The sequence below is a fragment of the Mus caroli genome, unplaced genomic scaffold (genome assembly GCF_978045245.1).
Source record: "Mus caroli unplaced genomic scaffold, Mus_caroli_1 scaffold_17, whole genome shotgun sequence".
In the NCBI taxonomy this organism is placed as follows: domain Eukaryota; kingdom Metazoa; phylum Chordata; class Mammalia; order Rodentia; family Muridae; genus Mus; species Mus caroli.
The window spans coordinates 17,195,630-17,219,045 of NW_028227272.1; the positions used below are offsets into that span (position 1 = coordinate 17,195,630).

Consider the following 23,416-nt stretch of genomic DNA (forward strand, 5'->3'; position numbering starts at 1 on the left):
CAAGTGTCAGGCAGCACAGAGAAATGCAAGAAAGGATGCCCCGAAAACTCCTCCTGCCCAAAGCTCCCTTAGCTACTACACTGAATCCACACAGGCTTGGTAGAAACCACAGCGTCCATCCCAAATCTGCCACAGTTAACGCTATATGTAAAACTTGAAACAGACTCCCAAAACCCCTGGTAGACTTCTAGCTTCTTGAGGGATCATTGGTTACAGAGTCAGTCAACATATCAACTATGCCTCCAGGCATCTGGTACGTCACCAACATAGGCTTGCTAGCCCGTGCCACACAACGCTCAGCTTACTCGCTCACAGTACTGCCAAGACGCGGCTGTTCATGGCAGCACTTAATCAACAAGCAGGAGCTGTGTGGAACCAGGATCCATTCCGATTTGTGCAGCCCCGGGAAAACAAGCCAGCAGCTTCTTCTTCTGCAGCTCTTTGTTCTTAACAGTCTAGCTGACAAGCCACCGTTCACTCCCAAGTCCACTGACCCTATCCAATAGCCCTAGAAGTATATTTAAGGCTGCTAACTAGCTCAAAAATTATCATTACCTCTGCAACCAAAAAACAAGGTTAGAGCTGGCCATGGCCGGGTTTGGAGATGTTCAGAAAGGATAGTCAGAACTTACTGGTCCACTGAAGCCAGCCAACTGCGTGATCATCAGGCACACGATGGACAGGATGAGCCTGGTGCGGCAAAAGATCCACACAACCCTTCGCAGGGAGGCAGCGTCTGGCCCAACTTCATTCAGCTCTTCTTGCCACAGTCTCTCTAGTCTTAACAAGGGCACATGTCCTGTGTTACACATCTCCCCAGGGAAAGGACACATCCTAGCTCCCTTCCTGCCATCGCAGTTTCTATTGTTGCATACACAAATCTCTCCTTTAAAATTATGCACAAAGTCTACATCTTGTACAGAAAAACTCCCTTCCTGGCCTATGTGTATTGACTCCCAAAAGGGAGTATCTGAAATACAAACACAAGAAGAGCAGGAGCCTTTACTTCCACTCCTCAAAGGTCTCTCCCTGAATAAAAACTTCCTTTTGCAAGGGCACCAACCCTTTCTGAAGGATCCTGTAATAAAACGCAAAGCTACAAACTAGACTTTAATCAGACAATCAGCTACCACCAAAAATGTACTCTGTTACAAGGCAGCAACAATATCTCCCTGGAGGCACAGAAAGTTCTAGAAGTGGGGCTGAGAGAGAGAGAGAGAGAGAGAGAGAGAGAGAGAGAGAGAGAGAGAGAGAGAAAGCTCTTGGTTAAAACACAATTAGAGGGAAACAGAGATAAGACAAAGGGAAGAGAGTCCACAGGTTGCCCACCCTTAGCTGAAGTTCTGAATGGGTGTGGAGCTTTAGACTCCACACTGCTGGCCCACCCACCAGCTCAGGCCTAGCACCCAGTGTATATAGGGTGGACCAGAGACGCCTACCTTCTGCAGTTCACATCAGAAGACTCATACTTGGACAAAGGCCACACATCCTCCATTAACAGCTCCCCCTTCTTGTGAACCACTTGGGCCAGAGGAGAGAGCCATGAAAAGGTCATGTAGGAGAAAAGTCCAGCATTGTCCACTGGGTGCTGGTGCCTAGAGGAGAAGTCCAACCACGAGGTGTCAACACACACAGAGACTTGAGCATAAGTGAGAAACACCCTTAGTAAACAGTTCGTGACAAATGTTGGTCCCCACTAGCTGTTCTCGCTTCAGCCTGAGATTTCAAAACTGCTTTTAGTGCTTTGCATATGAAACATTAGCCAACAATGTCTTACTTGGTAGTGGTCCGGAAGGGCTTCAGGGCACTTAAACCATGGTGGTATTTTCCCTTAGAATGCTCCTCATCCAGAATTTGGAGATGAGAATGCACAGAGATATCCAGGGAAAGCCCCTCAACTCGGGCTGCTGTTTCGAGAGCATCTTGGCATTCCAACTGTGATGGGGAGAACAGTTAAGGAGAATTAATACAGAGAGAAGAGAGCTAAATCCAGCTGACTACAACTCAAAATACACCAGGAGCAAACCACTCCATCAGCATTGGAAAACCCTAGGACACAGGGCTAGACACTAAACCTGCATGTTAAGAACCCATTAAAGAACATTCAACCGAACACATACATACGAAGTTTTTTTTAGGTTTGTAGAATGGAGTGCAAAGTATAGTTCTCATATCTGTGCCATCACCTCCACCTCCTTCTCCTATGTTAGACCTCCCATAAGATGGTACAAGTGTTACATCGACAGGCCAGTGCTGACACAGTAACTGGAATCCACATTACACTAGGTTCATTCTTTGTGTTATACATTCAAAACATAAATTTTTTATAACTCAAATCTTTTATCATGGGCTGGGGATGTAGTCCAATGGTAGAGTACTTCCCTAGAATACATGAGACCCTAGGTTTGATCTTTAGCAGAAGGGAGGCAAGAGCACAGAAAGCCCTGAATAATTCCCTGGAGCCACACACAAAGATAAATGACTTTAAAAATCAAATATTTGATCTTCTTTTTCCTGAGAGTCATATACTGAAAGTCAATCCTTTCACCAATAACTGAAAATTGTATTGCTAGTTTTCTATTACAAAATATCAAAGTCAGTCCCAACTAACCACGAGAGCCGGGATGTCCTGTCTCCCTCTCTCATCAGCAACCAGAGAGTACAGCATGGGTGTTCAGCAGGTTGCCCACCCAATTACCCCAACATTCTCAGTCCAAAATATATAGTCCCTGTGACGGTTCACCTTGAGAAGAGCTGTGTTTACTTCAGCTTACAGCTTATCTTAGCTACTGTTCTATTGCTGAGAAGAGACATCATGACCAAGGCAACTTATAAAAAAGCATTTAATCGGGAGTTTGCTGAGAGTTCCAGAGGGTGAGTCCGTGAGCACCATGGCAGGAAGACATAGCACTGGGGAATAACTGAGAGCTCACATCCTGATCCACAAATAGGAAGCAGAGACTGTGGGGAGCTGGGCCTGGAACAGTCTTTTGAAACCTCAAAGTCTACTCCTAGTTAGGGCACCTTTGTTAGGGTTTCTATTGTTAAGGAGACACATCATTGCCATGGCTACTCCTATAAAGGAAAACATTTTAATTGGGACTGCCTTACTGGTTTAGATGTTTAGTCCATTATGTCAGGGCAGGAATCCTGGTAGCCTGCAGGCTGACAGGAAGAGCTTGAGGGTTCTACATCTCAATCTTCAGGAAGCAAGAAGAAAGCCCCTCTGCCTGGCTTGACCATTTGAAACCTCAAAGCTCACGCATAGTAAGACACCATCTCCAGCAACACCACACTTACTCCAACAAAGCCACAACACCTCATAATAATGTCACTCCCTATGTGCCTACTGGAGCCACTTTCATTCAAACACTCACACATCTCTTCTAACAAGAGCATACTTTCTAGTCCTTACTAAAGACTCCACCAACTGGGAGCCAAACATTCAAATATGGCCTATGGGGCCAACCTCACTCAAACCACCTCAAAGCTTGTAGTCTGTCATCCAGGGAAATCAGGACAGGAACTAAAAGCAGGAACCTGGAGGCAAAAACCTGACACAGGGGCTATAGGAGTGTTATTTATTGGTTCGCTCTGTAATTTGAATCTGTAAACTTGCCTATGACTTGCTCAGCCTACTTTCTTATAGCAACCAGGCCCACCAGTCCAGACATGATACTGCCCACAATGAACCAGGCCTTTATATATCTATCACTAATCAGGCTCACCCATAATACAAGCTGTTGAAGGGTATTTTCTCAGTTGAGCCTCCTGTTACCTAATGACTCTACCTTGTTGAAATAAAACTAGCAGTGCAGTGTGCCATCCACTAGTACACTTCCATAAGACATCAGCACTAAGAAAAAAATAGAACCATCACCTCTTTTACCTCAGTCTTGTAACAATAGTTCCTGAGCACTTCTGATATTTAAGACTGTTCTGGATGATGGAAGAGAACATGAGAGTGCTGACGTGTACAACCCATTCTTTTCATTTGCTTCATCAAAAATATTAATAATAATAAATCACATCCTGGCCTTTTGGCTAAGATTAAATGTAAAATGCCTACTGACAGGTTTTTGTTTTTTTTTTTTAAAAACCTGTTACTAGAAAACCAAACAATTTAATAAATAAATCTGATGGCATGGGTTTTGTTTCTGTGATCACATTTAATGATATGTCCCATATCTTCCAGTGTTATGTTATTCTCTGTACAGGCAGATACCAAACTCAAAAAAACTTTGAGCAAGAGCTGGCAAGCGCCGGGCGTGGTGGCGCACGCCTTTAATCCCAGCACTCAGGAGGCAAAGGCAGGTGGATTTCTGAGTTCGAGGCCAGCCTGGTCTACAAAGTGACTTCCAGGACAGCCAGGGCTATACAGAGAAACCCTGTCTCGAAAAAAAAAAAAAACACAAATAAAAATAAAATTGTTAAAAAAAAAAAAAAAAAGAGCTGGCAAGCAAGACCCTTTGCTGAGGGTTGTCTAGTGCCACCGTGGCATCCGATGCATGAGAAGAGGCTAAGGTTTTAGAACGTGGACTCCCTAAAATCTTGCCCTGACAAAGGCAAGCCGTCATAAGCTGACTTATTCTGTATAATATGTAATATCCTATGTAATAAGAAAACAGGGAGTCCTAAACTTAAATTATACAACACATTTTTTATCTAAAAACTTAAAATTTGCTGCTGTTGCTCCACATCTGATTCTCTTTCACAGACAGTTTCCAGAGGGTCAGCCCTGGTGTGCTACTATGTTCTGCCCATGTCATGGGAGGAGGACGGAATAGAAGGACACAGGGTCCCGCTGCACATAGGCAGCAGGGAGCTTCAGAGACAGACCTCGTCCAAACACAGAGCAACAGAGCCTTAGATTCTGGCAAGAGCTTTAGAATGCTAACATTAAAAAAGAAAGGAAGGAAGGAAGGAAAGCAGGAAGGAAGGAAGGGAAAGACAGACAGACAGAGAACAAAACACTCAGAGAAAAGAGTTCCTTCACTATAATAAAACCATTTTTTCTTACAGACTTGAAGGGTCCGACTGTACCATGCAGAGGTTTTGAACATGGGTTTTAGAAGGCAAGGCAGGTGTAGACTGAATGCTGACCTTGCCACCAGCCTTTAGCCTGTTACTGCCACACTATGAGCTTCAGTGCTCACATTTACTTGTGTGTGAACCTATTACACCATGCCGAAAGCAAATAAGGTTATGTAAGTGCTTAGCAAACATTTAATACACAGGGTCTATATATTACCTTTCAGTCAAGGGCAACACCTCGACTACTTCCTCCTTCCTTAGGTTATCTGGCCCTCAGTCATCCACTAAGTATTCCTCACATCTACACCACTGCGTGTGTGACTCAGGGTCCTGCCACTAGGAGTGCCTGCAGGGCGTTTGCATACAGAACGTGGCACCTGTTATTGGAAAGTCAAAGGTCGCCTCACCAGCAGCACAACCAAGCATCTAATGCTATCTAGTAAATCACTAAAGAGATTTTTACCCACTCCACTTGTACTTTATACTTGTCACTTAAAACTTTGCTTATGATCGATTAACAGTAGTGCTGGCAAGCTTTTAAGTCAACCTGACACAGGATATAGTCATTCTATCAGGGGAACCTCAATCGAGATAATGCTCCCACCAGACTGTCCTGTGGGTAAACCTTGGAGCATTTTCTTGACTGATGTATGTGGGCAGACTTAGCCCACAGCAGGAGACGCCACCCCCGGGCTGGTATAGCAGACTAAGCACCAGGCATGGCCTCTAAGTTCCTGCCTTGAGATCCTGCCCTGACTTCCTTGGACGACAAACTACAAGTGGTTCTCCCTTTTTCTCCTCAAGTTGACTCTGGTCATGATAGGCTTTTATTTTGTTTTCTGTTTGTTGTTTCTTTTGTTTTGCTTTTGTTTTATCACAGCAATAGAAGCCCTGAGAAAATAATGTAATAAATAATTATTCACTTTGCTCTTTCTTGATTATATAGACTACACTCCAGCAGTAGGACAAGACTAAAGAATGAGAACCCTAACAATTGCACAGCTACTCAGTCTGCCACAGTTAACGTCATTACTAACTAGTTAGAACTCGTACCTACTACTGCTGCCGAAGACTCTATTAGTTGTAAATTCTTTATAGTCTGAGGTTGAATGGATTGAAATGGAAATGAACCAGGATGCAGGGAGAGGCCTGGGCTTCACAGAACAGTAACACATGTGGAATTAAGCCTAACAGGTTACATTAAAATGATTATGTAAATGGAAGAAAATTAAATAGTAGCTTAAGCTGAATGGGAGAGAGCTTCCACTTACCCCCAAAAGTCAAAAATGTATCAAAAGTAAGATGGATGGATGGGTTTACATATAAAAATAAAAGCCAGGAGCCAGGCGCACTCCTTTAATCCCAGCACTCGGGAGTCAGAGGCAGGTGGATTTCTGAGTTGGAGGCCAGCCTGGTCTACAGAGTGAGTTCCAGGACAGCCAGGGCTACACAGAGAAACCCTGTCTCAAAAAACCAAAAAACAAACAAACAAACAAAAACTTATTAAGGGCCTACTATCTATGAATAGTATTCTAAAGGATAAGGATATAAGAAAGTAGAAACACATTGTCACCAACAAGAAACATAAACTGAAATTCAAGATACAACTACCTACTTTAATAAAAACAGAGAGTAACCCAATACCAAAAGGGGGGAGTTTAAACAAGAGCACACTGTGAGAGTGCCTAACTGAGCCTCGGTCACTGGAAGAATAATACCTTCTGGATATACAGCTCCACAATGTCATTGTATAGAGGAACATTTCCAAGGCAGGGGAAACCATTCAAACCCAACAGCTTCTAGAGCTCAAATGGCAGAATCATGGTTAAATCACAACATGCTGTCACTGCAGCTCAGTGCTGTCAGACAGACCCAGACAGCACAAGCCTCAATCTACACCTGTTCATGCAAGCTGAAATTCTCACCATCTTTAGAGTAGAGAGAACATTTTCATATCTTTTACTTAACACATCATGAAAAGTACCACCTTTTTAACATACAATCACTATAATATTATTGGAATTTTCTTCATGAGGGACTGTTTTCTGTGGTAAAATTTAGTATTTTGTTCTTGGGGCTCAGTTTCCAACTGTTTCAAATGTTCAGGAGCCATGTGTGGCTGGCAGCTGCTATAACTGGGTGATGCACACAGTTCTCAAGTGAGGGTGCTTTGGTTTGGTTTTGTTTTTCCAGAGGATATTTGGAGACATGAGTAGCTGTCACCAGTACAGAGTGCTGCTAGCTGTTCTAGGCAGAGGCAGGAAAGTTGGTGGACATTCTACACTGCACAGGACCACCCCATAACAAAAGTTCTTTATGCCACAATGTCAGTAGCACTGAGGTAAGCATAGACTGCTAAACAGCTAAGGCAGCAGTACACAGTAATCTGAGAGAAGGGATTTATGAGGTCATTTTTTTAATGTTATAATTCTTTAAATCCTTTTCAGAAGTGATTTTTTAAATGGGGTCTCAAGTAGCCTAGGCTGATCATGACTAATATGCAGCCAGGTATGACCTTAAGCTCTTGATCCTCCTGTGTCCACCTCCAGGGCTCAGACTACAGGCATGACTAGGTTTCTGCAGTGCTGAGAAAGGAACCCAGGGTTCCCCACAAGTATCAAAGGGCCTCAGTGGCCAGATGCCCAACCACAAGCACAGGTACTGCAGCAGTGGCTTTCCCAAAGGGGACAGGGAGGTGGCAAGACCCCAACAAGAAGATGCTGCCTCCAGTTTTGCCTGCTCTGCAGCTGTGTGAGTCGCACATATTGAACACCTTACTACTGAGGCAAGGAGGAGGAGGGGATAGAGACACTGCAGAGCTAAAAAGGAACAAAAGTCTGGATTCTGCCTAAACCCAGCTAGAGGTCAAAGACCTGCACTCACGTGCCTAGCTGGAAAGATAAAGAGTCAGCTGACCCACAGCACACAGAGCTCTTCCCTTTGTGGGTACTACATTTACCATCTTACGTTTGCCATCTTGGCATTTGTCATAGTTCACACACCTACTGCATGCACAGCCATTGAATGCCTGGGCTGCCCGTCTCCCTCCAGACTGCCAATCTGCTGACAGGGCACAATGTGCTTGCCCTGCAATGGTCAGGGACCAGGAATCATTCCCCCGGGAGCAATCCAAAGCCCTCCTGACAAGCATGCCACCCTGAGAAAACCAACCCATGTCAACTCACATTCCCATGCCACCTGTTAGTACAAGCCATAAATAAGGGCAAATGCGTAAAGCCAGAGGACACAATATGGTGTCAGCATGGCAACATAGGTATTTTCTACCAGCGGTAATCTGGTATTACCTTACAATGAGGAAGAACTTAAGTTGTTGCATAAACTTGATCTGAAGCAATTAATTCAAAGTTTGTATTACAATGGGTGGGGGAGATCTGAGATTAAATTTGTCAATACCATGATTAAGTTTCAAATGATTAAGCTAAAATCGAATCACAGGATGAGGAAATACTTGGAGCTCAATGCTTGAGGCAGTGGTTCTCAACCTTCCTAATGCTGCAACCCTTTAATATAGTTCCCCCACCATGCCACAGGGGCACGTGTTCCACTATGTTCATAACAGCCTTATTTGTGATAGCCAGAAGCTGGAAAACAGAACAGAACAGAACAGATGCCCCGCGGCAGAAGGGTCATACAGAAGATGTGGTTTATTTACACAGTGGAGCACTACTCAGCTGTTAAGAACAAGGACGTGCTGAGTTCTGTAGGTAAATGGATGGAACTAGAAAATAGCATCCCGAGTGAAGTAACTCAGACCCAAAAGGACATGCATGGTATGTACTCATTAATAAGTAGATATCAGCCAAAAAATAAAATTAAAACAAACAAACAAAAAAATAGCACAGAATACCCAGGATACAATCCACAGAACTCATACAGGTCAACAAGCTGAAGCCCAAGCGAGGACGCCTCAGTCCCACTCGAGAGAGAGAAGAAAGCTATCTCAAGTGAGAGGGAGGGAGGGATCTGAGATGGAAAGTGGACAGGCAGGGGAGTGGGGGAGGGGGAACCTGATCTGATATTGGGTGAGGGGAAAGGACTGAAAAGGACTCATATGACCCCCAAAGGGCTCGTGACCCACAGGTTGAGAACCCCTGCTTAAGGAGTAAGAATTGCCTTTATTCCATGAGATCTCAGGAGGCCCAGTGTAGCCACACCAGGAAACTTTAAAACTCCACCAATAACTTGATTCCATTGCAGAGACTTTTGTATCTAGAATAGAGCCCTTTTTCTTTTTAATACTCTACATATGACTTTAATACAGTCTGACTTGAAAACTACTGATTTAGATACTAAAACTTGTAAATGTTGGTGAAAATGCCTTTAAGATTTTCAGTTTTTAGCTTTGGAAAACAAAAACACAAAAATAGAACTTTCTTCATGCCAAGGTCAGCCCGGGTGTCAGTTCTCAGGACCCATCGATTTTCGTTTTTGAGCTAGGGTCTCTCACTGGGACCAGGCTATACAATCAGCCCCAAGGATTCTCCCACCTGTCTCCCTCACTGCTGCTGTACCTGCTTTCACGTGGGTTCTAGGACTCCCACTCAGGACCTCACACCTGCAAATCAAGCACTGTACCAATGGAGTTTCCCACACACACCCAGGCCCTGCTTCATGGACTTCTTAAAAGTCACAGGACTTCAGCTTTTACAGGTACTTAGAATGTGTTCCTACCTCTCAAAACCAAATGTAAGTATTTCTGTGACACAGCATAGGACATCAATCGTTTTTGCAATGTTTGCTCCAGAAACAAAGGCATCTTAAAGATAGGTGCCATGCATAGTCAATACTGTTGATTTTGGCTGGCTGTTCCACTGTTCTTCTGATGGTCCCACACACTAGGCTAAAACAACAGGCAGGTGAAATTAATGTTTCAGAGAACCCAATAGCTCTGCTCTGAATCACCTAACTCCAGAAATACCACACTGGGACAATCAGCAGATCACAGTACCCTATCGGATCTGCTGATAAATTCTACTGTGCCACACCCACAGGGAGGTGAGGCCACAAGGACAGCCTGGCCTACACTTGGTTCCCTGTGAAGGACACTCATTTGTAAATCAGTCTTGCTTCAGGCATTCATGAATGGACTTTGTCAATCGTGTTTTTCCATAATTTCTGCTAAGATCAAACTGATCTCTTTGAACGACAGATGCAGAAGAAAATAATCTGTTATTTGGAAACATGTTTTTACTATACAGCCCAGGCTGGCCTTAAATTTGGGATTATCCTTCCACCTCAACCACACCCAAGCATGAGAATTAGAGAGGCCCAGCCAGAAGAAGAGCCTTGAATAATGAAAAGCACACATAACACCTAAACTGCTAACTCCTTCCTTTAAAAGGGAAGGAAGGAAGAACTAGACAAGTTTAACTCCACTATCGGACGTCAGTGTACCAGAAAAACCTCACGTCACTGTGTTTGAAACAGACAGGTTCAGTCATTGCAAGGACTTGTAGAGAGAATGTCTATCCTTAGCACTGACCCTTTAATTTGTGATCAGACACAAGGCATGAAGGACAGCAGGTGTTGCCACAGAGCCAAGCTTTACTAAGCGTTTCACTGGCCATTTGTCATCTCCTAACTACTTTAATAGACACCAGTGCTTAGAACTACCTTAAAAACAGTAAGCTGTGCTAGGGTCATGGCTCGCACACCTTTCGTTCCCAGCACATCAGAGGCACAGGCAGACACATCTGAGTTTGAGGCTAGCCTGGTCTACACAGTAAGTTCCATGCCGCCTAGGGCTACATAATGAGACTGTCACACACACAAAAAGAAACTAACAAAAACTACCCCAAGTCCCATCTAACAATTTTCTTTTCAGGTGGGAATCAGTGAGCTGTTGCTGTAGACACAAGCAGCTCTCACCAGCAACAGCACGACGGCCATCTCTCCTGGGGCTGTGGCCAGCACTGAGACTGGCATCTGACTGGAGGCCAGCTACCTAGTCATACCACCAAGCCTAAGAAACTCCAGAGCCTCACAGAGCTGATAGATGCTTACATGGAGGAAAGGGACTTGGGGCAGAGGCATCCAGAAGATGCACTGAGTTGCTGCAGAAACACTTATGCAGAGATATGAAATACTAGCTGCTGTCCTGCCCTCCTCCCTAAACCAGGCTGACTCACCGGGCACTGTTCTCCACTCTGAGAACATAAGAGCTAAAACAAAATCACATGCCTTTTAGCTGTAAAAGCTTTCAGGGTCAAATTCTCTCAAAGTGTAATGTCATACAAAGCATTGCAGGAAAACGATTGCAGAGGTGGGTAGAGGTGATTTATTTTTTCTGATATAATCGTATGTACTTCACACATTTCTACAATAGGCTCCTATTCCTTTCCTAATAACGTCTTAGAATAATTTCTGGAAGAGATAAGATTTACATCCTAAATCCCTAAAATACAACTCAAACTCATCAAGATATCTTGAGTAGCTAACTATGAAAACTCTAACCAATGCCAAGAGTCCATCTAAGTTTTAATGAAGATCCCTGGATTTTCAGAATGCTGATTCCTTACTTTCCTAGACGCAAAATATTCTAACTTGAAGGAAAATTCCACCAATGAGAAAAAATAATGCAATCACAATGGTGCATGGGCTCTAGCTGACTTCTGGTTATTTTCCATTCTTCCTCTTGTCCTCCATTCAACAAGCTCATGAAAAACAAGTCACCCTGAACTTTAGCCTGATCACCAAACGTGACCACTTAAGTCAAACTTTACAAAGCACCTGACAGCTTTATCTCACTTAGCTCAAACATGTAGTAAGTCCAGGACCTAGCTGTGGATTCTTATACCTTCTACCTCCACAGTCTCTCCTTTCTCCAAATGCTGATTCTCTGTTCTCCAGCTAAATGCTACCTTTTCCTAAGGTCTTCCCTAAGAGAAGGACTTTTTCCTTGTTAAATTATATATGTATATGTATACACACATATATATACATATGTGTGTGTACATATATATGTATGTATATGTGTGTATATATGTGTGTGTGTGTGTATGTATGTATGTATGTACATATCTGAGTTAAAATTCTATAGGAAGGCAAGCTCTGCCTCAATTCAACTGTGTCTGTACCAGATAGGTGGTGTGCAGCATCGTACATGCATACATACTAAAGTGTGTTTACACGCTTGCTGACTTAGTCACCATTCTTTGGCTGTGAGGACATAACATGACCATGTCAACTTGTAAAAGAAACCATTTAATAGGGGACTTGTTTAACATTTCAGAGGGTGAGTCCTTGACCATCATGGCAGGGAGAGTGGCAGCAGGCAGCTATGGTGCTGGAGCAGTAGAGCAGCTGGGAGCTTACACTCTGAGACAACAACCACAAGACAGAGAGAGCTAACGGAGAGTGGCGTGGGCTTTTTAAACTTCAATGCCCACTCCCAGTGACATACCTCCTCCAATAAAAAACTGTTCTAACAACTGGGGACCAACCATTCCGCAAACACATGAGCAGATGAGGGTCATTTCATTCAAATCAACACATTTGCTACACAAATAAAAACATCTCACAATTAAAAAAAAAAAAAAAAAAAAGGACTGACTAGGAAGGAGTAGCATGCATGCCTAGTGTGTGCAGTTAGGACTAGGGACCAGTATGCACACCTAGTGTGTGTAATGCCACAGGCTCAACAACACCACCAAAACCAAAACTCATCTGAGCTCCTGGACCTGGACACTCTCTGTGTGCACACCGTGCACTCATTCTCCATGTGCACATACAAACACAATGCAAAAAGCAGGCTGTGCTACAAGCAAGAACCATGCACACAAGAAACATGACAGTGTTCAGCAGTGATCCAAAGAGAGAAGTCCACACTTAAGCTCAAATAATGCCACCCAATATTCATTCTTAGATCAAGGAAGACACAGAAAATGCAATCAGCACTTTAGAATAAACCATGTCTGCTAAGCCTCAGATTAAATGTGGCAATTCACACTAACTTTACAGTTCTAAAGCGTACAAATGTTATTTTTTACGCTAATTAACTCCAAGCATTTATAATAGACTATAGATACTTAATGTAACTGTTTAACACAATTTTCCCAGAATATTAAAAAAAAAATCATACAATACCAAGAACTGTCCAAAGCATGTTTTCAGGTCCTTTCTAACACACTAGCTTCTTGGTCCTTTTTGATTCTAACATGTTTGCAACTGTTGTATGCTTATATGTTAACTGGAGATCAGAGGTGGCCTAGAAAGCCTTCTTTCCGTCTTCTACGGTTCTATGGTTCCTCTGTAATGAGCAGCAGGGAGAGTGCTCCTAGCAGAACCATTCTCTAAGGATGGAGCGGATACTCAGGAAGTGTTGCAAGAAACATCACTCTCTACCCAGTCAGCTGCTCAGGGTTTGTTTGTTTGTTTGCTTTGTTTCTTTTTAAAATATATTCTCAGCCGGGCAGTGGTGGCGCATGCCTTTAATCCCAGCACTTGGGAGGCAGAGGCAGGAGGATTTCTGAGTTCAAGGCCAGCCTGGTCTACAGAGTGAGTTCCAGGACAGCCAGTACTACACCGAGAAACCCTGTCTCGAAAAACCAATAAATAAATAAATAAATAAATAAAGTGTGTGTGTATTTTCTCTTCCTTAAAAACTGAAATAATTGACATGAATATTATTTCAAGCCTGAAAACTTCTGGAATCGTTCTAATTCCTCAGTAATCAAGCTTACACCATCTACAAGCTTGCAATGAGTGTACCTAAGAAGTCACAGTTTTGACAGGAGATACTGAAGATTTCAGAAGGTATATGTACTTCTCAAAATAATGGATAGCTATACATTCATTATAATTTATGTACAAAAATAAGTTGAATAAACCTATGATTTCATTGCTTAGTTCAAGGCTAAGAATAACTTTTTAAAAATAAGTATTTCTTAAATATTTTAAGCCAAAAATGTTAAGAAAAAGAAGAAAAGAGCAAACATAACACCTTGGGAAACAAGAAAGAATTCCTGAAATTTAACAGACTTACTAGCAACCTTCTTGCCCAAGGTTGACTTAGTAAACATGGCTTCATTTACAGTTCCTCTCTGTCTACAGAGGAAAGGCCTGGCAGAGCTACTGCATACCCAGGTCAATAACCTCAACAAACTCGATAGGACTCAATGTTAGCATCATGGGTTGCAACATTTCCTGTAAAAATCACTCATTCTTCACACCTTATGTTAGCCAAGGGGAGCAGAAGTAATCAAAATCACTCATTCTTTCGTCCAGATTTCCTGTTTCCTCGATTTTAAATTCTAGCCAATCTCAGACATCTCATCAGCTTCCAGAGAAACCCCAATCCTCCTCCTATATCTCCTTCCTCACCTGTGTTTGAAAGCAGACCCCAGATTTGCCCACATGGTCTGCACAGCAGGCACCTGATGCTCCTTGTATTAATTTCCTGTCTCTCCTCTGTCTATGGTTTTTCTCCATTATTTCAAGACAAATCCAAGAGATAGATAGATAATTTGCATATGTATAAATATATGTATATAGACATACATTTTTTTTTAAAATCTCTTCTCAGCTGGGCATAGTGATACACACCTGCATTCAGGAGGCAGCAGGCAGTGAGTTCAAGTCCAGTCTGGCCTACGAAGTGAGTTCCAGGACAGCCAGAGCTACAAAGAGAACCTGTCTCCAGAAATAAAAATTCTTCTCACTTGGGTATGTTGACCATATGCCTGACGTCCTAGCACTAAGAATACCAGAAGTTCAAGACCAGCCTCCAGTTATATAGGGAGTTCAAGGCTGGCCTTGGCTTCACCAGAACCTCTTAAAAAAAAAAAAAAAAAAAGGAAAACAAAAGTTCTTTCTCAGAGGCAAGGGTGGTGTCTCACACCTGTAACTCATTATTTAGGAGGCTACTGCAGGAGGATCAAAAGCTGGATGTCAGTCAGGACTACAGGATACTGTCATTCCTACATGGATAGGTAAGAAAGCAAGGCCTGATGGCACAAGACACTTGGGTACAGTTCAAGGTCTGCCTGGACTACAGAGCAGGTTCTTAGCCAAAGAAATAGCTCATTGAGAGAGTGCTTGCCTAGCATGCAAACGACTCAATGACCATTCCTCAATACTAGGGGCAAAAAAAAAAAAAAATGAAAATTTAAAATCGCCTTTTTATATCAACACCAGTAGCCATTAGGGAAATGCAAATGAAAACCGCAAAAAGGTTTCAAAAGCATCTATCAGACTGCCTAAAATGAAAATGATAACCACCCCCAATATGGGCAAGAACAAGAAAAAACAAATGAAAGGGGGATATAATATAATACAGCCACTTTGGGAAAGAACCTGTGTGCAGGTGAACTCACCTACACCTGAGGGGTCAAAGTAGAGATGGACTCTGGGTAATGTCCTCTATTCTCTATTTATTCATTTACTTACATCTGATTACAGAAAATAACACTGGAAATTTCCTTATGCATTTTTTTAGGTTCCCCCAGTATTAATTAACATCTTGCATAACTATAGTATAACATTGCAAGAAGACCTTGTCTCCTCAACCCAAACTCCTGAACTTTTAATAAAATCACTGTCCTGGATCACTGTCAATCCTGTAGTGATTCTCATTATTTTTTTTTTTTTCTTTTTGGATTTTTCGAGACAGGGTTTCTCTGTGTAGCCCTGGCTGTCCTGGAACTCACTCTGTAGACCAGGCTGGCCTCGAACTCAGAAATCCGCCTGCCTCTGCCTCCCAAGTGCTGGGATTAAAGGCGTGCACCACCACTGCCCGGCTCATTGTTATTTTTTATAACAGCACATTAATTTAGTTATCTCAAATCACTAATTTTTAAATCTCATGAATTTCCAGTGCTTCCCCTCCCAAAAGTTCTTAGCATGGCGTGCAGACACTTCCCTGACACACCCTTTTTACACATTCCACTCTAATCTAAGAGCAAATTCTCTACTGAGCACTGCCCATGCAGCCACCACTCTTAGAAGGTTGTATTATCTCTCTTGATCCTACTGTACATAAGGCACAATGGCACAAGCTGCTTATTCAAGGTCCAGCATGCCACGTTCTTTTCTATACATCTAGGTCTTTACCTCTGTAGCCTAAGAAAATTCCCATCATCCTTCAAAGCCCTGCTCCAGTGGACCCTTAAAACTTTCCCAGATTTAACTACCAGACAATTTCCTGACAAGTATTAGACATACATTCAAGAAATGTTTGGTTAACACAAGATCTAGCTAATAGGGACACATAGTTACAAAACTGGTACCAAGAAGCACTGGACACTGAAGAATGAGGCATTCTCTAATTCTCTACTACAGTGAGGACAAAGACGCCCATTAACAAAAACAAAAAAAACAAAAACAAAAACAAAACAAAAAAACCTATCGATTGACGACGAGTAAGCAATGGCTTTCATCCACCCAAGACGCAAAACCATGTCAGGCTGAGACACCAATTTCAGCTCCAAAGGCCACAGCCTCAAGTGCTCACATGCAAAGACTCCACAGTATTCACATGGCAAAGATGTGACAGGTGTTCACATGGCAAAGGTGACAGGTGTTCACATGGCAAAGGTGACAGGTGTTCACATGGCAAAGACATGACTAGTGTTCACATGGCAAAGGTGACAGGTGTTCACATGGCAAAGACTTCACAGTGTTCACATGGCAAAGATGTGACTAGTGTTCACATGGCAAAGACATGACTAGTGTTCACATGGCAAAGGTGATGGGTACTCACATGCAAAGACTTCACAGTGTTCACATGGCAAAGACGTGACTAGTGCTTACATGGCTTAGACGTGACTAGTGTTCACATGGCAAAGGTGACGGGTGCTCACATGCAAAGACTTCACAGTGTTCACATGGCAAAGGCATGACAAGTGTTCACATGGCAAAGAAGAGACAATTGCTCACACAGCAAACACTTCACAAGTGTTCACATTGCATAAACCTGAAACTTCTAATCCTAGATGCCTTCCTACCTTACTTATTTCTTTTGCAATTCCAGAAAAGATAGAATGCTTAAAAAAAAAAACAAACAAACAGGAAAAAACACATCTACTAACTTAAAAGTTAAAATGTATCTTAGTATTCCTATTGGAGAAAATTTAGATTGTTACCAAAAATGCTTTATATTCATAAATTCAGGTGCAAAACTTATTGATTATCCTATCACTATCTAGAATAATTATTCCATCCATTCTCTGAAATCTAAGAAAGTCTCTTAAAATGATTCCTTTTCTTGTTTTGTTTTGTTGGCAGGGTATTCTAGCTGGTTTTATGTCAACTTGACGTACGCTAAAGGGAACCTCCATTGAGAAAATGCCACTCTTAAGAACAGACCGCAGACAAGCCTATAGGGTATTTCTTAATTAGTGATTGATGGGTAAGGGCACAGCTCACGGTGGGTGGTGCCGTCCCTGGTCTGGTGATCCTGGGGTCTATAAGAAAGCAGGCTGAGCAAGCTATGAAGAGCAAGCCAGTCAGCAGCACCCTCCATGGCCTTTCCATCAGCTCCTGCCTCCAGGATCCTGCTTGTTTGAGTTCCTGCCCTGACTTCCTTTGTTGAATGACATGGAAGTGTAAGCCAAACAAACCCTTTCCTTCCCACCTTGCTTTGGTCATAGTGTTTTATCTCAGCAATAGTAACCCAATTATGACACAGGGTCTCTGTGGATAGCCCTGGCTATTCTGGAACTTACTATGTAGAGCAGGCTGGCCTCACACTTATAAGACCCTCCTGCTTTGCCTCTTAGTGCTGGTTCTGAAGGTGTGCAATGTCAGGCCTGGCAAAATAATTCCTATTTTAAGCACAGAAAGCAAAGACAGGAGAAAAAAGCAAAAGTGAAAAACATTTGAAGTATATGAAAGAAGCCGAATGGTCTGCATTACCACTGTCCTCTGGTGTTCTCCCTCCCTCAACCCCACCCCAGCCTATCTGTCTCTTCCCTTTCTCAGTAATGGGTACTGAACCCAGCCACACATGGCTTTATATATGCCAGGCAAGAGCTCTACCATTTAGCTACATACCCATTCGTCTTTTTAATCAAGGGATTTTCAGCAGCTAAGAAAATAGAGTCAATGAAAAAGAGAGAAGCCAGGTATGTGCTACAAGCCTCTCATCTCAGTGTTTCTGAGACAGAAACAGGCAGATGTTCCACATTAAGAGTTCCAAGCTAACCAGGCTACATACTACATAGTGTGGCCCTGTCTGTCTGTCTGTCTGTCTGTCTGTCTCTCTCTCTCTCTCTCTCTCTCACACACACACACACACACACACACACACACACAGGCAGCACAAGACAACTTCTCAATCCCTTCAGTGAACCAAACCAGCTCCTTCTTGTGAAGCTGGGTCTGAACCCAGGGCTTCATGAAAGCTAAGCGTACACTCTACCACTGAGCTACGCTCCAGCCTAAGGAATCTTAACATCCACTTAAAGCCAATAAAGAAAAATAAAATGATAGAATCTGTATCATATGAAAAGAAGGAGCTTTGGTGTAGGAACCAAGTCTGGGGCGGGAATCACTCACCGATCTTGTTCTCTGGAACCTGGGTTCCCCGGGGTCTCTGTGCTGCCCTGGTACAGCGCTTCTGTCCCTGTCACTTCGGTACCCAGGGCTGGGGATGACATATTCTTTTCCCATGTCAATATCTTTCATCTTCACCACACAGAGGACCAGGGTGCAGACTCCTCCTTTCACTTCAGAATTTCTGAAATTAAAAATTTACAAAAGCAGATGCCTCCTAATCATGCTTAAAGTATATGCCAAAGTGCTTTAAAACAGGACGGAACAAAAGTATTGACACTTCTTTACCAATATAGCTATAAAATTATTTTAAATATCCCTTCAGTTTCCTTCTTTTTTTTAAACAAACAAACAAACAAACAAACAAACAAACAAAAAGGGTTCTAGCATCAAGAAAATTTACCAAGCCAGACATAGTGGTGCACAACTTTAATCCCAGCGCTCAGAAGGCAGAGGCAGGCATATCTCTGAGTTCAAGATGAGCCTGGTCTACAGAGCAAGTTCCAGGACAGCAGGGCTACACTGAGAAACCCTGACACACACACACACACACACACACACACACAAAAGAATAAATAAAAAAGGTCTATGTTCTACCTTTTTAAGCATCACATGGTCTACTCCTTTTTTTTTTTTTAAAGATTTATTTATTTATTATATGTAAGTACACTGTAGCTGTCTTCAGACACACCAGAAGAGGGAGTCAGATCTTGTTACAGATGGTTGTGAGCCACCATGTGGTTGCTGGGATTTGAACTAAGGACCTTTGTAAGAGCAGTCGGGTGCTCTTACCCACTGAGCCATCTCACCAGCCCACATGGTCTACTCCTAAAACTCTGTTCTGTGTTTCTACACCACTGCCTGTCTGGCTAATTCCAGTCAACATTCTGTGTCAACTCTGGTCACTTTTTAAAAAGTTTGCATTTCTCTTATTTACAGGGGGGTGGGGGTGGGTACGAGACAAACAGATGGACACACAGAAAGCAAAGATAATCATGTGCACTTGCAACTTGCAAGAGTCAGTTCTCTCTTTCTACCATCCAGGTTCTGGGGATGGAACTCCAGTCCTCAGTTTGGCACAGGCCACTTTTTAAAATCTAAACACATACTTGCCCCTCTAGAAGGTCCCCCGTTGTCAGAAGCTCAGATTCCCGAACAACAGATATGAAAACACCACAGATATCTGACCTATGGCCATGCTACACTGTAGTCCATAAGTCCAGCCATGATGACACTAGTAAGGACTGTGTCTCTTGCAGCACAAAATTTTGACAACTGTAACGCATTTGCTGTTTTTGACACAGGATCTCAAGTAAGTAGCCCAGGCTGGCTTCCTACTCTTGGTCTTCGAAGGATGGCCTTGAACTTCTGACCCTCCTAACTGCATTACAACAGCTGGGATTTCAAAACTGCACTACTACGCCCAGTTTATCTGGTGCCAGGGATCGATCCCAAGGCTTTGCACACTTCGGGCAAGCACTCTGACAGCAGAGGTACAACCCAAGCTCCTATTACTCATTTTTAAATCATCAGAAGAAAAATACTTATTAATCCTTGAAGTAAAAAAAAAAAAATTAATCTGGGCAGTGGTGGTGCACACCTTTAATCCCAGCACTTGGGAGGCAGAGTCAGGCGGATTTCTGAGTTTGAGGCTAGCCTGGTCTACAAAGTGACTTCCAGGACAGCCAGGGCTATACAGAGAAACCCTATCTCAAAAAAAACAAAAAAGGGCTGGAGAGATGGCTCAATGGTTAAGAGCACCGACTGCTCTTCCGAAGGTCCTGAGTTCAAATCCCAGCAACCACATGGTGGCTCACAACCATCCGTAATGAGCTCTGACGCCCTCCTCTGGTGTGCCTGAAGACAGCTACAGTGTACTTAGATATAATAAATAAATCTAAAAAAAAAAAAATTAAGACCCTCAAATCTCCAATGAGGGCTGGACTGGCCATTTTGCTTATCAGAATTCTGGTTCAAGCACTGGAAGTTGATACAGATAAGTTGTTTATTTAAAAAAAAAAAAAAAAGGAAGGAAGAGCACCTAGCCCAATGACTGTATACACTATAAACAAAACCAGCTTACTAAGCAAAAACAATGCTTGTGGCTCTGGACCTTACGAAAGCTAAGCTATAAACAGATCTGGCATCTGCCATTGTCATCTGGAAGAGGAAGATTACTTGCTACTTTAAAAATAGGCAAGAGGGGGCTGGGGAAGCTTAAAAGGGAGGAGCCCAAGGGAACCCATTCACAACACCAAACACATCAAGAACATCGGGGAAAGTTACCGAAGAACTGTATGAGGCAATGTTTTTTCTCAGTTGTGTGTGTTCAATCATATATTATGAAGCGGAACCTGTAAAGTGTACACACAGAGTGTGGTAGCAAAGACACTGTTTTAACAGAAACAACTGTTTTCCTAATGGTGAGATAAGATAGGACTTCAGTGGCCTATTCTAACTTCCCTATCCTTCCAGACAAAGCAAGTTTCTATAAGAAGGGTATGCGGAATTGTTGTCCCCATGATCTTCAACACTGCCATAGAGTCACTTTCAATAAATAAATAATAAAGGTGCAGCACCTTAAAGTATGCAAACACCAAGGAGACCACCATCTTCCGTGTGTCTGGGATATGACAAGAAGAACACACGGAAGCCTGTAGAGTAGGGCTAAGGTGAATATGAATATGGATATGAAGCAATCATCTAAGAAAGGATTACCACACCAGGACCCTCTCCAGCTCAAAGAGCAATTACTACTTCCCATTTTCTAGACATTTCCCTTGCAGTTAATGTAGTCTTTTTTTAAAACTAATGCTAACTTAGCTTCAGTGATAAAGCATGTAGGTCAGAGGTTCTTTCTAGTCCCCAGCCCTGCCAAATCCAAAGGAAAGGGTGTGTGTATCAGGACTAGGAAAACCATGCATATTTTGGTTTAAGCCAGCACTATACAGGGAGAAAAAAGAATAAACAAAGTGGGAACTCTCACATTAGTACCCCGACTCAAAACTGACAGGGTTGGGGGCCATCTGGTTTTGCTCTAAAATTCTCTTTCCAGTGAAGAGGGGTGGATGCGACGATTCTGCAGGGGGGAGGGGCATTGCGTAGGCCTGGAGAACTGTAACTAACCAGGTTGGTGTTTCCAAGTTCTGTTATCACAACATCTCTCAGGTTTTAGGCGCCTCAGGAAGCTCCTTCAGGCCCTGCAGCTACTGGAAGCTACAAGGAAGCTGAACCACTTATCACGCCCCCCCCCCCAGGGCCCACCTGTGCCTCCAAGCTCCCTCACCTGTCACTTACTCCAGAGACCCCAGTAAAACCTATCCATTTCTCCCTTTGGAACTCAGACTTCCCTGGTCATTCCTGTGCCCATCTGCATCGAGACTTCCACATCTATACGAAAACACCAAATCCAAGTGTTATAAACACAAAGCCACTAGCTCCTTTGCGTGTCAGCACCGAAAAGGACACTGGTGACAGAAGATCTAGGCTCCCATCTCTGCCTCGGCTTCGCTGTGTGTGCTGATGCCACGTACCTCCACATACCAGTAGCAAAAACAAACAAAAACAAAAACAAAACGTAGATAATGACTTACGTAGTAAGTGGCTGACAGCCTCCAGTCCCGGAGGGAGGTTGGGGCTTCTCTCTGGACAGCTCCGCCACCCGGCCCTAGGGCGTTCCCATGCTAGCCCGGGGCCTGGCGAGCACAGGCTCCATGACCCACCCACAGCGAACGCAGCTCCCCCTGGTGGCCGCGCGGAGAGTGGAGCCGGCCGTGACCACCCATCAAACCTCCCCTCCTGCCTTCTAACATCTACACCCCCGTACAGCCCGCGAGGTCGCCAACAAGCCGGGGACCGCGCGAGATCGGGACGAGAAAGGCCCCGTTTCTCCCGTCCGAGGCTCCCCACCGCCCACCCCGCCTTGGAGAGCCCAAAGGAGTGAGCCCGTGACAGCCTCCGACACTGCATGGAAAAGGCGTGAACCGTCACCTACCTGCACCCCAGCCTCCCCACACGAGAGCAAACAGCCCGGGCACGCTCGCGAACATCGGACCCGGAGCAAAACAAGCCTTTATAGCGGCATAGTCCCCCACAACGCGCAAGCGCGATGCACAAAGCTTGCGCAAGACCGAAGGGAATCGTAGTCCCTCATCCGGCAGCCCCCAGCGCCGCACACCGCAAAAGACTACGTTTCCCAGAAGCACCGCTGGTGCCCGGGATGGGGTGCAGGCTGCTCACCGTACCCGCGCGCATCTCGTGCTGCCCCATCCTTCCCCGGTTTCTGATGCCCAGTCTGGAACCTTCTCTGCCTGAGTCACGGGGGCTGGGCAGCCGGGTCGGGGTAGCGGGTGGCGCTGTATTCTCTGACAGCCAGAGGTTCAAAGTCAGGAACTTCCAAATCTATGCGGCGGTTCCACGTGCCAGAAAACATCGTGAAGGTCATCGTAGCCTGCTTCTGTCCAACTCCAACTCTTAGCTGTGGTGTCACCTAACGGGTGCATGAGTCCTCCACGTTCTGCATGAATGGTACCTTTGGATCTTTTCTCTTACCCATCTATCACAGCTTCTTGACTTCTAAGTAGTGAAATGCCAGAATCGCAATTTTCCAACGTGACAAGGGATGTCAAAATGATATATTAACTAATCAATCTATTTTTATAAATAAAAGTAAAGCTCCTGAGGCATTAGTCGTTTTATTTTTTCTATTTTATCTATGTCAGTATCATAATATAAAGACTACTCTATTGCGTGCCTCCCTACCTTTAAACTACCCGGGGCTTGTTTATGGTTACCCATTTAAGGGATTTAAGAAGAAAGTAAACTGGATTGTCCATCATACAACTACCTAGTTAGCTACTGTGAACACTAA

At 43.6% G+C, this 23,416-nt stretch overlaps 1 protein-coding gene across 6 annotated transcripts in view; it reads right to left on the reverse strand.

Annotated features, from left to right (window-relative positions):
* The window catches only part of Abcc5 (ATP binding cassette subfamily C member 5), a 95,900-nt gene extending 73,158 nt beyond the window's left edge, over positions 1-22,742 (reverse strand). For 2 of the 6 annotated variants that reach the window (XM_029470413.2, XM_029470414.2), the window contains exons 1-5: positions 22,541-22,730; positions 18,550-18,730; positions 1,778-1,935; positions 1,440-1,595; positions 633-780 (exon numbers count right to left, since the gene is read on the reverse strand). In XM_029470413.2, coding sequence (XP_029326273.1) covers positions 633-780; positions 1,440-1,595; positions 1,778-1,935; positions 18,550-18,678 — 591 coding nt within the window. In that variant the 5' untranslated portion in view covers positions 18,679-18,730; positions 22,541-22,730. Of the gene's footprint in view, positions 1-632; positions 781-1,439; positions 1,596-1,777; positions 1,936-18,549; positions 18,731-22,139; positions 22,250-22,540 lie in introns of those variants that run through there. The other 4 variants (XM_029470412.2, XM_029470411.2, XM_021184648.3 and 1 more) reach the window with 3 other exon arrangements.
* Positions 22,743-23,416: the final 674 nt, after the last annotated feature.